The sequence below is a fragment of the Anomaloglossus baeobatrachus genome, chromosome 11 (assembly GCF_048569485.1).
Source record: "Anomaloglossus baeobatrachus isolate aAnoBae1 chromosome 11, aAnoBae1.hap1, whole genome shotgun sequence".
Classification (NCBI taxonomy): domain Eukaryota; kingdom Metazoa; phylum Chordata; class Amphibia; order Anura; family Aromobatidae; genus Anomaloglossus; species Anomaloglossus baeobatrachus.
In genome coordinates this window covers 165,402,564-165,420,828 of record NC_134363.1, presented here as the reverse complement: position 1 = coordinate 165,420,828, position 18,265 = coordinate 165,402,564, and the positions used below count along the sequence as shown (strand labels likewise).

Sequence of the window (18,265 nt, the reverse complement as noted above, 5' to 3'; positions counted from 1 at the left end):
CCCCTGGCCATTAGTGCATACAATGGGAGTCTATGTACCTGCCGGCCGTATAGCCGTACATGCTGTACCAGCTGTATAGAAAAACATGTGGTTCTGCACCTTTGTTTTACACAGAGAATATGCTGATAACTCCTCCGCATAATCCAGGAGGGTATATACAACGTGCGACCAAACAGTGCAATGTATATAGTACAAGCATATCTATAAGTGCACTTCTGCATTAGTGGGGTTAGCACCACAGGTGCTGCTTAACGCCTGTTACAGCGATTGTGTGACTATCAGAATGCCAGGGTCTTCCACACTTGTCTCTGTATCGTACAGAAACTGACACTAATGGCTGCCGGTGTCCTTGTAGAGAAGGAAGCCGTGGGCGTGCCTGAGAAAGTGCGGGAATCCGGATTCACAGTGCACACAGTGAGAGGGGTGGAGTATGCAAAACATACTCCAGCTCTCAGCTCTGCTCTATGCAGCGTCACGCCCCTACCCTGACTGTCAGGGCTGTGGGCGGTAACGAAGGGAGCTAGGCCCAGAAGCCGGGGACTCGAGTTAACAGCGCGGCCGCCGTAAAAGCGCGGGCCGCGCTGAAGTCCCCGGCGCACCACAAGTGCCAGCCGCGCCGCAGTTCCAGTGGCCGGCGCGACCGATTCATAGAAGTGGCCAGCGTCCCGCCCCTCTCCTGACTGGCAGGTCTGGGGGCGGGAACGAACGGAAGCAGGCCGCAAAAACCGGGGACTCTAGTTATCAGCGCGGCCGCCGTAAAAGCGCGGGCCGCGCTGAAGTCCCCGGCGCACCACAAGTGCCAGCCGCGCCGCTGCCAGCGGCCGGCGCGACCGATTCCTGGAAGTGGCCAGCGTCCCGCCCCTCTCCTGACTGGCAGGTCTGGGGGCGGGAACGAACGGAAGTAGGCCGCAAAAGCCGGGGACTCTAGTTATCAGCGCGGCCGCCGTAAAAGCGCAGGCCGCGCTGAAGTCCCCGGCGCACTACAAGTGCCAGCCGCGCCGCAGTCCCAGCGGCCGGCGCGACCAATTCCCATAAGTGAGCCTGCTTCAGCAAAGCTGAATGAGGCCATGGCACAGGCGCCGCAGCGCTGATGTCCCCCGGCGCACTACAACACCCAGCATGCTGCGGTGTGAGCGCCAAATGCACGGGGACACAGAGTACCTTGAGGAAGCAGGGCCATGTCCCTGATGTACTCCGCTCCATCCAGCATCTTCTCCAGGGGCTGTAGATGGAGCACGGTCTCAGTGCCTGGAGACCGGTAAATCCCACTTCACCCAGAGCCCTGTAAAAAGGGATGGGGAAGGAATCAGCATGTGGGCTCCTGCCGCCGTACCCGCAATGGGTACCTCAACCTTACAAACACCTCCGACATACAGTGGGGTGAGAAGGGAGCATGCTGGGGACACTATATGTGTCCTCTTTTCTTCCATCCGACATAGTCAGCAGCTGCTGCTGACTAAAAAGTGGAGCTATGCGTGGATGTGTTGCCTCCTTCGCACAAAGCACAAAACTGGTGAGCCAGTGATCCCACTGGGGGTGTATAGCCAGAAGGGGAGGGGCCTTACACTTTTAAGTGTAATACTTTGTGTGGCCTCCAGAGGCAATAGCTATACACCCAATTGTCTGGGTCTCCCAATGGAGCGACAAAGAAAAGGAGATATTTAGCAATCGCATTGATCCATGTAACTGAGCCCCAAGGCCTCGTCAAGGCATGTCTCTATATTGGGGTCCCTAGCTCTGTGACCCTAACTGTGTGTCATCTCATTGCAATTAAAAACTGCTATGGGTGGAGAGGGGTAACTAAGGACTTTCTTATATAGGAGATGGAAAAAACATGGCCGAAAGGGGCGGAGCTGTGTTCACATTCAGAAAAAAACTACATATAACTGAATAGGATAACTGAAGTGAGCACTAATATATATATTATGAGTGCAAGCCAAAAATTACATACTATATACGGATAAGGCTGCACATCAAACTTAGATAATAGTATAATGCCTCAAGCATATGGACAAATATTGGAATATACAATGAAAAATGCTACTTGCTAATTTGAACATGTGAATAATGAATTGCATACCTGCCATGAATATTAGGAAAAAGGAGATATTTAGCAATCGCATTGATCAATGTAACTGAGCCCCAAGGCCTCGTCAAGGCATATCTCTATATTGGGGTCCCTAGCTCTGTGACCCTAACTGTGTGTCATCTCATTGCAATTAAAAACTGCTATGGGTGGAGAGGGGTAACTAAGGACTTTCTTATATAGGAGATGGAAAAAACATGGCCGAAAGGGGCGGAGCTGTGTTCACATTCAGAAAAAAACTACATATAACTGAATAGGATAACTGAAGTGAGCACTAATATATATATTATGAGTGCAAGCCAAAAATTACATACTATATACGGATAAGGCTGCACATCAAACTTAGATAATAGTATAATGCCTCAAGCATATGGACAAATATTGGAATATACAATGAAAAATGCTACTTGCTAATTTGAACATGTGAATAATGAATTGCATACCTGCCATGAATATTAGGAAAAAGGAGATATTTAGCAATCGCATTGATCAATGTAACTGAGCCCCAAGGCCTCGTCAAGGCATATCTCTATATTGGGGTCCCTAGCTCTGTGACCCTAACTGTGTGTCATCTCATTGCAATTAAAAACTGCTATGGGTGGAGAGGGGTAACTAAGGACTTTCTTATATAGGAGATGGAAAAAACATGGCCGAAAGGGGCGGAGCTGTGTTCACATTCAGAAAAAAACTACATATAACTGAATAGGATAACTGAAGTGAGCACTAATATATATATTATGAGTGCAAGCCAAAAATTACATACTATATACGGATAAGGCTGCACATCAAACTTAGATAATAGTATAATGCCTCAAGCATATGGACAAATATTGGAATATACAATGAAAAATGCTACTTGCTAATTTGAACATGTGAATAATGAATTGCATACCTGCCATGAATATTAGGAAAAAGGAGATATTTAGCAATCGCATTGATCAATGTAACTGAGCCCCAAGGCCTCGTCAAGGCATATCTCTATATTGGGGTCCCTAGCTCTGTGACCCTAACTGTGTGTCATCTCATTGCAATTAAAAACTGCTATGGGTGGAGAGGGGTAACTAAGGACTTTCTTATATAGGAGATGGAAAAAACATGGCCGAAAGGGGCGGAGCTGTGTTCACATTCAGAAAAAAACTACATATAACTGAATAGGATAACTGAAGTGAGCACTAATATATATATTATGAGTGCAAGCCAAAAATTACATACTATATACGGATAAGGCTGCACATCAAACTTAGATAATAGTATAATGCCTCAAGCATATGGACAAATATTGGAATATACAATGAAAAATGCTACTTGCTAATTTGAACATGTGAATAATGAATTGCATACCTGCCATGAATATTAGGAAAAAGGAGATATTTAGCAATCGCATTGATCAATGTAACTGAGCCCCAAGGCCTCGTCAAGGCATATCTCTATATTGGGGTCCCTAGCTCTGTGACCCTAACTGTGTGTCATCTCATTGCAATTAAAAACTGCTATGGGTGGAGAGGGGTAACTAAGGACTTTCTTATATAGGAGATGGAAAAAACATGGCCGAAAGGGGCGGAGCTGTGTTCACATTCAGAAAAAAACTACATATAACTGAATAGGATAACTGAAGTGAGCACTAATATATATATTATGAGTGCAAGCCAAAAATTACATACTATATACGGATAAGGCTGCACATCAAACTTAGATAATAGTATAATGCCTCAAGCATATGGACAAATATTGGAATATACAATGAAAAATGCTACTTGCTAATTTGAACATGTGAATAATGAATTGCATACCTGCCATGAATATTAGGAAAAAGGAGATATTTAGCAATCGCATTGATCCATGTAACTGAGCCCCAAGGCCTCGTCAAGGCATGTCTCTATATTGGGGTCCCTAGCTCTGTGACCCTAACTGTGTGTCATCTCATTGCAATTAAAAACTGCTATGGGTGGAGAGGGGTAACTAAGGACTTTCTTATATAGGAGATGGAAAAAACATGGCCGAAAGGGGCGGAGCTGTGTTCACATTCAGAAAAAAACTACATATAACTGAATAGGATAACTGAAGTGAGCACTAATATATATATTATGAGTGCAAGCCAAAAATTACATACTATATACGGATAAGGCTGCACATCAAACTTAGATAATAGTATAATGCCTCAAGCATATGGACAAATATTGGAATATACAATGAAAAATGCTACTTGCTAATTTGAACATGTGAATAATGAATTGCATACCTGCCATGAATATTAGGAAAAAGGAGATATTTAGCAATCGCATTGATCAATGTAACTGAGCCCCAAGGCCTCGTCAAGGCATATCTCTATATTGGGGTCCCTAGCTCTGTGACCCTAACTGTGTGTCATCTCATTGCAATTAAAAACTGCTATGGGTGGAGAGGGGTAACTAAGGACTTTCTTATATAGGAGATGGAAAAAACATGCAGCCTTATCCGTATATAGTATGTAATTTTTGGCTTGCACTCATAATATATATATTAGTGCTCACTTCAGTTATCCTATTCAGTTATATGTAGTTTTTTTCTGAATGTGAACACAGCTCCGCCCCTTTCGGCCATGTTTTTTCCATCTCCTATATAAGAAAGTCCTTAGTTACCCCTCTCCACCCATAGCAGTTTTTAATTGCAATGAGATGACACACAGTTAGGGTCACAGAGCTAGGGACCCCAATATAGAGATATGCCTTGACGAGGCCTTGGGGCTCAGTTACATTGATCAATGCGATTGCTAAATATCTCCTTTTTCCTAATATTCATGGCAGGTATGCAATTCATTATTCACATGTTCAAATTAGCAAGTAGCATTTTTCATTGTATATTCCAATATTTGTCCATATGCTTGAGGCATTATACTATTATCTAAGTTTGATGTGCAGCCTTATCCGTATATAGTATGTAATTTTTGGCTTGCACTCATAATATATATATTAGTGCTCACTTCAGTTATCCTATTCAGTTATATGTAGTTTTTTTCTGAATGTGAACACAGCTCCGCCCCTTTCGGCCATGTTTTTTCCATCTCCTATATAAGAAAGTCCTTAGTTACCCCTCTCCACCCATAGCAGTTTTTAATTGCAATGAGATGACACACAGTTAGGGTCACAGAGCTAGGGACCCCAATATAGAGATATGCCTTGACGAGGCCTTGGGGCTCAGTTACATGGATCAATGCGATTGCTAAATATCTCCTTTTTCCTAATATTCATGGCAGGTATGCAATTCATTATTCACATGTTCAAATTAGCAAGTAGCATTTTTCATTGTATATTCCAATATTTGTCCATATGCTTGAGGCATTATACTATTATCTAAGTTTGATGTGCAGCCTTATCCGTATATAGTATGTAATTTTTGGCTTGCACTCATAATATATATATTAGTGCTCACTTCAGTTATCCTATTCAGTTATATGTAGTTTTTTTCTGAATGTGAACACAGCTCCGCCCCTTTCGGCCATGTTTTTTCCATCTCCTATATAAGAAAGTCCTTAGTTACCCCTCTCCACCCATAGCAGTTTTTAATTGCAATGAGATGACACACAGTTAGGGTCACAGAGCTAGGGACCCCAATATAGAGATATGCCTTGACGAGGCCTTGGGGCTCAGTTACATTGATCAATGCGATTGCTAAATATCTCCTTTTTCCTAATATTCATGGCAGGTATGCAATTCATTATTCACATGTTCAAATTAGCAAGTAGCATTTTTCATTGTATATTCCAATATTTGTCCATATGCTTGAGGCATTATACTATTATCTAAGTTTGATGTGCAGCCTTATCCGTATATAGTATGTAAGTTTTGGCTTGCACTCATAATATATATATTAGTGCTCACTTCAGTTATCCTATTCAGTCAAGTAAAGAGACAGGGAAAGAGACAGACAAGTAAAGAGACAGGGAAAGAGACAGAGACAAGTAAAGAGACAAGGAAAGAGACAGAGACAAGTAAAGAGACAGGGAAAGAGACAGAGACAAGTAAAGAGACAGGGAAAGAGACAGAGACAAGTAAAGAGACAGGAAAAGAGACAGAGAAAGAGACAGAGACAGGTAAAGAGACAGGGAAAGAGACAGAGACAAGTACAGGGACAGGGAAAGAGACAGACAGGTAAAGAGACAAGGAAAGAGACAGAGAGAGATGGGGAAAGAGACAGATGGGGAAAGAGACAGATGGGGAAAGAGACAGATGGGGAAAGAGACAGAGACAAGTAAAGAGACAGAGACAAGTAAAGAGACAGGTAAAGAGACAGGGAAAGAGACAGAGACAAGTAAAGAGACAGGGAAAGAGACAGAGAAAGGTAAAGAGACAAGGAAAGAGACAGAGACAAGGAAAGAGACAGACTGGGAAAGAGACAGAGACATGGAAAGACGAGGAAAGAGACAGTCAAGTAAAGAGACAGGGAAAGAGACAGACAGGTAAAGAGACAGGGAAAGAGACAGAGACAAGGAAAGAGACAGAGAAAGAGGCAGAGACAGGTAAAGAGACAAGGAAAGAGACAGAGAGAGATGGGGAAAGAGACAGATGGGGAAAGAGACAGATGGGGAAAGAGACAGATGGGGAAAGAGACAGACAGGGAAAGAGACAGAGACAAGGAAAAAGATGAGGAAAGAGACAGAGACAAGTAAAGAGACAGGGAAAGAGAGAGACAGGTAAAGAGAAAAGGAAAGAGACAGAGACAGATGGGGAAAGAGACAGATGGGGAAAGAGACAGATGGGGAAAGAGACAGATGGGGAAAGAGACAGACGGGGAAAGAGACAGAGACAAGGAAAAAGATGAGGAAAGAGACAGAGACAAGTAAAGAGACAGGGAAAGAGACAGTCATGTAAAGAGACAGGGAAAGAGACCGAGACAAGTACAGAGACAGGGAAAGAGACAGACGGGAAAGAGACAGAGACAAGGAAAGAGACAGGGAAAGAGAGAGACAGGTAAAGAGAAAAGGAAAGATACAGAGACAGATGGGGAAAGAGACAGATGGGGAAAGAGACAGATGGGGAAAGAGACAGATGGGGAAAGAGACAGATGGGGAAAGAGACAGATGGGGAAAGAGACAGATGGGGAAAGAGACAGAGACAAGGAAAGAGACAGGGAGCGAGACAGACCTGGAACGTGATAGACCTGGAACGTGATAGACCTGGAAAGAGACAGACCTGGAAATAGACAGACCTGGAAATAGACAGACCTGGAACGAGACAGACGGGGAACGAGACAGACGGGGAACGAGACAGACGGGGAACGAGACAGACGGGGAACGAGACAGACGGGGAACGAGACAGACGGGGAACGAGACAGACGGGGAACGAGACAGACAGACACAGACAAAGAGAGAGACAGACAGAGAAAATGATACAGAGTCAAACGGAGAGATTGATACAGAGACACACAGAGAGACTGATACAGACAGACAGAGACAGACAGACACTGGGAGAGAGACAGCGAAACAGTTACTATCCCAGGCAACACCTGGGTACTACAGCTAGTAAAGCATAAAAAAGGCAAATACAAAACATTCAGAAGAAAAACCATGCAACATAGTAAGAAAAGCAAAAACAGCACAAAAAGAATATTCCATCTACTTTAATAAACATCACAAAATGATTTATCTTTAGAAACTTTTCATCAGTGATTTAGGAAACAGTAAGCAGACGTGAAAAATATTCGTCCTTACCTTTCCTCCTGTGTCAGGCTGCATAATATATCCATTGCCGCTCTCGCTCCTCCATCCTTAAATGGTACACATTTGATGAGACTTTCAAAAAGCCTATAAAATGTAAAAAATGTCACCTTGAAAATAACATATTTTTTAATACATTAATGCAAATCAGCATCCGAACCCGAAACTTATCTGTATATTTCACATCATTCCAATGAATAACAAATCCCGGCCTATAGACAATGCACAGATGCTGCAGTAAGATATCCCAATGCAAAAAAGTATAACTTAACACCTACAACGTCCAAGGATTTTGCTGTTTTAAGTTTTAAAGGGGTGTCCACAGGAGCCTGGATCCACCGAACGTCAGAGCAGCGCTTGCAAACTTTCGAACAAAGAGCTTGCAAGCGCGTGGGAGTGTAGGAGTGTATATGTTAGGGGATCAGTCCTCTTTATTGATGCAATTTTGAGATGCAGATGATATTTTGCTCGCCTTTACATTGCAATTTTGGGGGATGTGTTAAGGGTGCTTTACACGCTGTGACATCGCTAGCGATGTCGCGAGCGATAGCCCCCGCCCCCGTCGTTCGTGTGACATGTGGTGATCGCTGCCGTAGCGAACATAATTGCTACGGCAGCGTCACACGCACATACCTGTTCAGCGATGTCGCTGTGACCGCCAAACAATCCCTCCTTCAAGGGGGGGATGCGTTCGGCGTCACAGCGGCGTCACAAAACGGCCGCTCAATAGAAGAGGAGGGAAGGAGATGAGCGGCCGGAACATGCCGCCCACCTCCTTTACGATGGACGCAGGTAGGATGATGTTCGTCGTTCCTGCGGTGTCACACACAGCGATGTGTGGTGCCGCAGGAACGACGAACACCCTGCGGAGTGAAACACCAACGACATTATGATTTGGAGCGACGTGTCAACGAGCAACGATTTTTGACGTTTTTGCGATCGTTTATCATCGCTCCGAGCTGTCACATGATGCGATGTCGCTAACGACGCTGGATGTGCGTCACAAACACCGTGACCCCGACGATATATATCGTTAGCGATGTCGCAGCGTGTAAAGCACCCTTTAAGGTTCTCAAAGCAGAGTGAAAAATGAATGTTTCTCTGTGGAGGGCAGTAATGTTATGTGATGGCCCAACATGGTCATAGTGGAGGCCGATGGACAATTACCAGACGGCCAAAAAGCAGTATACATGGTTTGGTACGGAAATGATAAAATACATGATCCATAGCTGGTGACAAAAAAAAAAGTTTATTAGTGATCAGCGAGCACTCCCATGCTCGGTACTCGTATGAGCAGTCGGACACTTGGACGGGCGCCACTCGTGTACCAAGTATAATGGAAGTCAATCGAGAAGCATTTTTCCAGAAGATCTTTTGCAAAAATGCTTGAGTTGTCTATTGACTTCTATCATCACTAGTTACGAACACCTGAGCATGGTAGTGCCCGCTCATCACTAGTTACGAGTACAGAGCACCTGAGCATGGTAGTGCTCGCTCATCACTAGTTACGAGTACAGAGCACCCGAGCATGGTAGTGCTCGCTCATCACTAGTTACCAGTACTGAGCACCTGAGTATGGTAGTGCTCGCTCATCACTAGTTACGAGTACTGAGCACCTGAGCATGGTAGTGCTCGCTCATCACTAGTTACGAGTACTGAGCACCTGAGTATGGTAGTGCCCGCTCATCACTAGTTACGAGTACTGAGCACCTGAGCATGGTAGTGCTCGCTCATCACTAGTTACGGGTACTGAGTACTCGAGCATGGTAGTGCCCACTCATCAATAGTTACAAGTACTGATCATACATCACTGGTGTTGTCGGGGCGGCCTCTCTGTGAGTGACACCTGTCTGGGCGCACATGCTCAGATCACACTTCACTCTCCTCTCAGACTGTTTCACAGTGGGGTAGTTTGATGTGACAAGCACTGCGATGTGATACACTACCTAATGGTCGGCACAGCGCAGCACATGAAAGCACCACACTGTAAAACAGGCTAAGAGAAGAGTGAATTGTGATCTGGGCATGTGTGCCCAGTCTGCTCTCACTTACAGAGAGGCAATCCCACGACATCAGTGATGTGCACTGCCCAGTTTGTCCAATTCCGGTCTCCAGACCAGAAGGATCAAAGCTGAAACATCAATAAAGGTATATACACATTGCAGCGAGATCAGCTTACAAGAGCAGGGTACGTAGCAGAATTATATAAGGAATGAGTTAGTTAGGAATAGTTAGGACAAACAAAAGGGCATCATATTAGTAGTGGAAAACCTTTTTGACCATGTGTACTAATTGTCATTGTTGCACACAACCTGGAAAGGATTATGAGAACAAAGAGTATATTGATGCTAAATTCTTTCAAGCAGGCTCTTGTAAGCAGAAAAACATGTTGCCATGTACTGAAATGTTCTCACTGAAGCCGAATCTCAGTAGTGGAGTTAAAGGAGGGGGGATAAAAATAAGTATGCAGTGAGCTGTAAGTGGTTGCTGGATAATAGATGTCGGTTTGGACGGAGGCAATAATTCACGTATATAACCGGGTGTGATAATTTGCAAAACAATAGGTATAAAGAAAGTGAACACAAGCTGCCCCAAAAATCAGAAATTTGGTGCAACGCTATGGGTGCAAAGACCAAGGATGCAATATTGTTTGTTGAAAGTGTTAATACAGCCGTGACGTCTTCCAGCATTTCTATACACAGGTGGCTGATCATACGTGGGGATTGTTTCTTTCTGCAGGCAGCAGGGTTCGGATTTTTCAGGTATGATTCTCAGTATTGTGTATTCTCTTTTGTGTCAGTTTTATAGCGTTTGACAATAACCATACACGCTGTTCCTTGTTCAGACCCAGCAGGAACTGTTCTTTATCAATTTTAGAACTGCTATAGTTGAAATCATGAATAAAAAGTCATCGTGGTTTGATCTTATTCCTATTTTCCTTTGTTATAAAATATATAAATCGCAGCCCTAGGAAGAGAATATTATACAGTATCTCGGCAGGGTGCATCTCCGAGACGTAGTATGGGCACCGGGTTATTTACATGCACAGGTGAGGTCGGCATAATGCTGGCGGTCCACACCTCTCCGAAAAAACAAAATGTATAAGATACAAATCTAACGTTTTGCTCTCACAGCACAGAAATCAGAAAATTACTTTTTCCTATAAAAAATCTACATTTTTTGGAGATGTTTTTTTTAAAGGGAACCTGTCAGCAGATTTTGGCCTTCTAAACTAAAGCTTGCACCTTAAGCAGCACCTGTGCTGCATTCTGACCCCCTGAAAACCCCAAAAATACCTTTATAAAACCTCCCACCCTGTATGTAAATTGACTGGTCCGATTGGCGTCCTAATCTGCGCCTCCTGTTACTCCTTTCGCCCTCCTCTTGTGCTAATTGACGTGGATGATGTGTCAGACACCAGCCACGTAGGCGGGCAAAATCTCCATATTCCCGGCTCACTTGGTCACATTTCGCTTTGTCCTGTTGAGGGCAAAGCCAAAAACATATGTGCGTCTGCGTGAAGCAGAAAGTTCTCTGAGCAGGAGCGAGATTTTGCCAGGCGATGTGGATGAAGCGGGTGTCGTCATCCACGTCGCAGGGCAAAATCTCACGCCTGCACAAAGAACTCGCCGGTTCGCACAGGCGCACTTATGTTTTTGCCTCTACCCACAATAGGGCAGAGTGAAGTGCGACTAAACGAGTCGGGAGATTTTGCCCACCTATGTGGATTGCATCTAAGGTGTCATCCACATCAATCAGCACAGGAGGAGGGCAAAAGGAGGGACAGGAGGCGTAGATTAGGATGCCCATCGGACCAGACCGGATAATTTACATACAGGGCAGAAGATTTTTTAAAGATATTTTTAGGGTCTACAGGGGGCTCAGGGGGTAACATGCACCTCTATAGAATGCAGCACAGGCACTGCTTAAAGGGAACCACGATTTTCCTATATTACCTAAAGCCAGTGCTATACTGTCACTATCAGGCTGATTCTATACATACCCTTAGTGGTCAGCTAGGTTGTTTAGGTTTTGAAGTCCAAAAAAGTAAAGTTTATAAAATCATTAGCTTCTTGAGTGACAGCAGCTGAGCATCAGATAATAGCTGAGGGAGTATTCATAGTTATTTCCTCCCCCTGTTAGAATTAGCATAACTATTATACAATTGATTTACATTTTCACTTGCAGGACCTGTGCTGAGGTCATACCCATGTGACAAGAAGGGGCTGGGCCTCAGCCAACAAAGCTGATACCAGGAAGCAACATTTTTCTGTTGGCTGAGGTCCCGCCCCTTCTGGTCACATGGGTATGACCTCACACAGGTCCTGCAAGTGAAAATGTAAATCAATTGTATAATACTTATTCTAATTCTAAGAGCGGGAGGGGATAACTCTGAATACCCCCCCAGATATTATCTGATCCTCAGCTGCTGTCACTCAAGAAGCTAATGATTTTATAAACTTTACTTTCTTTACTTTCTTGGATTTCAAAACCTATACATCCGAGCTGACCACTACAGGTATGTATAGAATCAGCCTGATAGTGCCAGTATAGCACTGGCTTTAGGTTATATATGAAAATCCTGGTGATTGGTGCTCTTTAAGGTGCTAGTTTAAAGGGTGCATGCCGCTGGTTGTTCCTCGTTCCTGCGGCATCACACATCGCTATGTGTGACACCGCAGGAGCGACGAACATCTCTTTACCTCCATCCACCGGCAATGAGGAAGGAAGGAGGTGGGTGGCATGTGCCGGCCGCTCATCTCCGCCCCTCCTCTGCTATTGGGCGGCCATTTTGTGATGTCGCTGTGACGCCGAACGAACCGCCCCCTTGAAGGAGGGATTGTTCGGCAGCAACAGCGATGTCGCTGAACAGGTATGTGCGTGTGATGCTGCTGTAGCGATAATGTTCACTACGGCAGTGATCACCACATATTGCACCAACGATGGGGGCGGGTGCTATCACTCGAGACATCGCTAGCAATCGCTAGCGATGTCGCAGCGTGTAAAGCACCCTTTAGTTTAGAAAGCCAAAATCTGGTGACAGGTCCCCTTTAACATAAATTTTTAATAAACACTCAATGTCAGAAATTATTTTTAGCCCCAAACACATGTATTTAAATATAAAGCAAAAGTCCATAAAGGTAGAAAACTCCTTTTAAGTGTTTAAACAGGTTTTATAATATTCTTCATTACAACTGAAGAAGCAAACGGGAATCAAAGGCTCCAATGAAGTGGGATTGTCACAGAGTCAGAGTCCGTTGCAGAGCTGCTGGTGGTGGAAAGTTTGACTCAGTAAGGTGGGCTTCACATCAGCGGTATTCTGCCGCAATGCCGGATCCGGCACATATGCGTTTCACTTCAATGCATTTCCTATGGACTCGCAGCAAGTTCCGGTCACATGCGGTTGCGTGCGTCATACACAACCACATGTGACCGGAACTTGCCGCGAGTCAATAGGAAATGCATTGAAGGGAAACGCATTTGTGATGGATCCGGCATTGCGGCAGAATATGGCTGATGTGAAGCCTGCCTAATATAGTAGAGCTGTGTTTGCCATAGAGTCCAGAAAGATGACGCCTGTCCTTCTCTATAGTCATTTTATTTTACTAATACAATAAAAAAAATTGTGAACATACCTAGAGGGCCTTAGATGTTTCAAGAGCAAGATTCTTCCTTCTTCTGTTGAGGAATACACATTAAGTAGGGTCAAAGTCTTTTTCTGTATCTCAGCGATCGGTGAGGTCAACATCGCGAAGATCTGATTGTTCACATTAGGGCGGATGATCAATAAACGCTGGTTCTCTTCTAAAAAAAAAATAACAGTAATTCAGAAAAACTTCCAACTGCTAATAAAAATACAATGAGAATCCAAAAAACAGACCAAGTTGGTAATGTCACTCACCATTTTCACGACAGACTATGTCCCATAATGACAGGACAGAGAGACATAAATCAGCTTCTGTTTCATCCATTTGTGTAGAGAACAAACTCCTGAAATCAAAACATAATTATGAAGAATGTTCCTGGCTTTAAATGGCTTTAATGTCCACAATATTCCAACTGCCTCAGCTATAACTGAAAGTATGAAAGTTCAATATCTCGGCATACTGTAGATCTTAGCCTATCCGCAGTTACCCACCTGACTTGGCTCAAATGCTTGGCATTGCTTCCTTCTGTGGAAAACACCTCCAACATCTTCAACCAAGGCCTTTTATGGCCGGCTCATGCAGCTGTTTGCTGCTTGAGTATTTAGGAATTATCACAAATGTGCTTTTACATGGGTTGCCTTTACCTTCAACGAGTCTCTGCTTCACCTGGGGTGGCTATTGACGTTCCTGTAAATCCTAACTGCTTACCAACTACAAATTACACACTCATGTCTATTCACACCTACAATTCTGTTTCAATAAGGTATCTGATGACCAGCTCATCTCAGCTTATACAAGTTTTGTTCACACATATTACAAAACTGTTCCTTTGTTTAACACAACCCTACTAGAATATATCAGACTACATACAGTGCCTACAAGTAGTCTTCAACCCCCTGCAGATTTAGCAGGTTTGATAAGATGCAAATAAGTTAGAGCCTGCAAACTTCAAACAAGAGCAGGATTTATTAACAGATGCATAAATCTTACAAACCAACAAGTTATGTTGCTCAGTTAAATTTTAATACATTTTCAAAATAAAAGTGTGGGTCAATTATTATTCAACCCCTAGGTTTAATATTTTGTGGAATAACCCTTGTTTGCAATTACAGCTAATAATCGTCTTTTATAAGACCTGATCAGGCCGGCACAGGTCTCTGGAGTTATCTTGGCCCACTCCTCCATGCAGATCTTCTCCAAGTTATCTAGGTTCTTTGGGTGTCTCATGTGGACTTTAATCTTGAGCTCCTTCCACAAGTTTTCAATTGGGTTAAGGTCAGGAGACTGACTAGGCCACTGCAACACCTTGATTTTTTCCCTCTTGAACCAGGCCTTGGTTTTCTTGGCTGTGTGCTTTGGGTCGTTGTCTTGTTGGAAGATGAAATGACAACCCATCTTAAGATCCTTGATGGAAGAGCGGAGGTTCTTGGCCAAAATCTCCAGGTAGGCCGTGCTATCCATCTTCCCATGGATGCGGACCAGATGGCCAGGCCCCTTGGCTGAGAAACAGCCCCACAGCATGATGCTGCCACCACCATGCTTGACTCTAGGGATGGTATTCTTGGGGTCGTATGCAGTGCCATCCAGTCTCTAAACGTCACGTGTGTGGTTGGCACCAAAGATCTCGATCTTGGTCTCATCAGACCAGAGAACCTTGAACCAGTCTGTCTCAGAGTCCTCCAAGTGATCATGAGCAAACTGTAGACGAGCCTTGACATGACGCTTTGAAAGTAAAGGTACCTTACGGGCTCGTCTGGAACGGAGACCATTGCGGTGGAGTACATTACTTATGGTATTGACTGAAACCAATGTCCCCACTGTCATGAGATCTTCCCGGAGCTCCTTCCTTGTTGTCCTTGGGTTAGCCTTGACTCTTCGGACAAGCCTGGAAAATTTCAAAGGCTGTCCAGGCCGTGGAAGGCTAATAGTAGTTCCATAAGCCTTCCACTTCCGGATGATGCTCCCAACAGTGGAGACAGGTAGGCCCAACTCCTTGGAAAGGGTTTTGTACCCCTTGCCAGCCTTGTGACCCTCCACGATCTTGTCTCTGATGGCCTTGGAATGCTCCTTTATCTTTCCCATGTTGACCAAGTATGAGTGCTGTTCACAAGTTTGGTCTTAATTAGTCAGAAAATTCTGGAAAAAGAGATAATTAATCCAAACATGTGAAGCTCATTGTTCTTTGTGCCTGAAAAACGTCTTAATACTTTAGGGGAACCAAACAGAATTCTTGTGGTTTGAGGAGTTGAATAATAAATGGCCCTCTGAATAAACTTTTCACAATTTAAAAAAAAAAAAATAACATTCTTTTTTGCTGCATTTCACACTTCCAGGCTGATCTACAGTCCAAATGGCACAATGCCAAGTTAATTCCGAATGTGTAAACCTGCTAAATCTGCAGGGGGTTGAATACTACTTGTAGGCACTGTATACATCTTTGTTAGTCTGGTGATTAACTGCAACCCTTCTATAAGATATCAGACTGCATATACATCTTTGTTATTCTTGTGATTAGCTACATCCCTTCTGCAAGACACCAGACTGCATAAATATATTTTTTATTCCTGTGATTAACTGCATCCCTTCTGCAAGACACCAGACTACATATACATCTTTATTATTCCTGTGATTAACTGCATCCCTTCTGGAAGACATCAGACGGCAAATACTTCTCTGTTATTCTTGTGATTAACTACATCCCTTCTAGAACACTCCAGACTGCCTATACCACTTTGTTATTCCTGTGATTAACTGCATCCCTTCTGGAACACACCAGACTGCATATACGTTTTTGCTATTCCCGTGATTAACTGCATCCTTCTGGAACATACCAGACACCAGAATGCATATACATCTTTGTTATTCCTGTGATTAACTGCATCCCTTCTGGAAGACATCAGACTGCATATATATATATATCTTTGCTATTCCTGTGATTAACTACATCACTTCTGGAAGACACCAGACTGCATATATAGCCCTATTATTCCTGTGATTAGCTGCATCCATTGCAATCCATTCCATTCATGCAACCCCATCACATTGTATATATTTTCACACTTTCACAAATATCACTTACTACTCCTACTTTATGATTGAAGACGAGTCTGAAATTCAATGGTCCAAATAACACTGGATATGCCTTATACCTTGGTAATAAGCCTAGATTCACATCTACACTCCAGGCTTTATTAGCAGCATACTACACTACAATTTCAGATTAAATGGAGGATACCATGACTAAAACCCAACAGTCCCTGTTTTGGCCAGTAGGGTCAATATTGGTGACTGTTGGTGGCTATCATGTGGTGGAAACGGCACTGCAGAGTTTTCCGTTTTGTTTTTTTTTGGGGGGGGGTTCTATAACAGAGCATAGAAACAAAAGTAGTATCACAGATAGGCATGGCAACTTTACTCCTGGCTGCAAATTACAAAACAAAAGACCATTAAGGAGTAACTCTGTATTTCTTACCTTTCTATTATACAGTTGGCTCCTATAATATTGAATCCATTATTTGTTCTAAATAAAGTCTGTGCTGTACCTAGTATTAACACAGCCAGAAAAAATACATTAGACCGTACAATCACAGCACAAAGTAATCACAGAGATTATTACCATGGCATAATATTAGTTTTTACCATAAGAGTCAAGGCTATGTAAACCTTAGCACAGAATTTTTAACTTATTTATTTGCAAGTTTTTAATTTGTCTTCATGAAAAGTTTATTATATTTATTATTGTATTATCTAGCTCTGCGCTATTGCAAAAATGTTACAAATCCATCAGAAGTCCTGCTGCATTCAGATGGCTCTATTTTCCTCCTCTCTTCTCTCAGTGTTAGAGGTAGCAGTAGGGAACCGGTTGTGCAGAGATCTCAAGAGTGGAGAAGAGAGAAAGTGTCTACAGTCTCAGAAATGGCAGACAATACAGGATCAGGAGAAATGCTCATAGAGAAAAAAGTACATTCAGAGAAGATACTGTGCTAATACATGAGCTAATGAAGACACTAGCACACTGATACACACAAAGCTCACATCCAGCCTTTATTACTGGAAGAGCCGCTCCCCCCCTCCCAAAAAAAAAAAAAAAAGCCTTTGACTCTAACTTGAATCAGGTTGCAAACTGTATATTGAGGGGTCTGAAAATGAATGAAGGAATGAAGATTGCAGCCAAAAATCTCATGGAAAAGAAGTACATGCAAGGTAAAAGTAGTGTTAATACATGAGTTAATGCATCACATCCAGCCTTTATTACTAGGAGAGTCACTCCCAAAAGAGAAAAAGTCTTTGACTCTAACTTGAACCAGGGTGAAAACTGCATAACAGGGGTTCTGAAAAAGAATAAAGATTGTGGCCAAAATCTCACTGCAATTTTGGTAAATAAAGGTAAGTATGAGCATGTGACAATTTTAGGTTTTCTACATCAAAAGTTTCCTTAGCCCTTAAAGAGGACCAACCACCAGGATTTTCCTATATAAACTAAAGCCAGAACTATACTGGTGCTATCATTCTGATTCTATACATAATTTTAGTTGTGAGATCGGATGTATAGTTTCTGAAATATAGGAAAGTAAAGTTTGTGAAATGCACTGTTATTTGATTGATAGCAGCTACAGAATATCTAATAAGTGGGTCGGGTTTTGCAAGTTATTCCCACCCCTGTCTGCTGCCTGTCCTTCCTTTCCCTGTCTCTATTATTACAGGGGTAGGAAAGAGGGAGGAAGGACAGGCAGGAGACAGGGGTGGGAATAAGTAGAAAACCCCAACCAACCTATTAGATATTCTGCAGCACCTATCAATCAAATAACAGTGCATTTCACAGATTTTACTTGCCTGTAT

At 43.2% G+C, this 18,265-nt stretch overlaps 1 protein-coding gene across 1 annotated transcript in view; it reads right to left on the bottom strand.

Annotated features, from left to right (window-relative positions):
• TTC12 (tetratricopeptide repeat domain 12) overlaps positions 1 to 18,265 on the bottom strand; it is a 138,512-nt gene that overhangs the window by 50,290 nt on the left and 69,957 nt on the right. Inside the window, exons 11-14 of the mRNA XM_075327905.1 lie at positions 16,899 to 16,968; positions 13,681 to 13,769; positions 13,415 to 13,583; positions 7,773 to 7,865 (exon numbers count right to left, since the gene is read on the bottom strand). Coding sequence (XP_075184020.1) covers positions 7,773 to 7,865; positions 13,415 to 13,583; positions 13,681 to 13,769; positions 16,899 to 16,968 — 421 coding nt within the window. The remainder of the gene's footprint in view (positions 1 to 7,772; positions 7,866 to 13,414; positions 13,584 to 13,680; positions 13,770 to 16,898; positions 16,969 to 18,265) is intronic.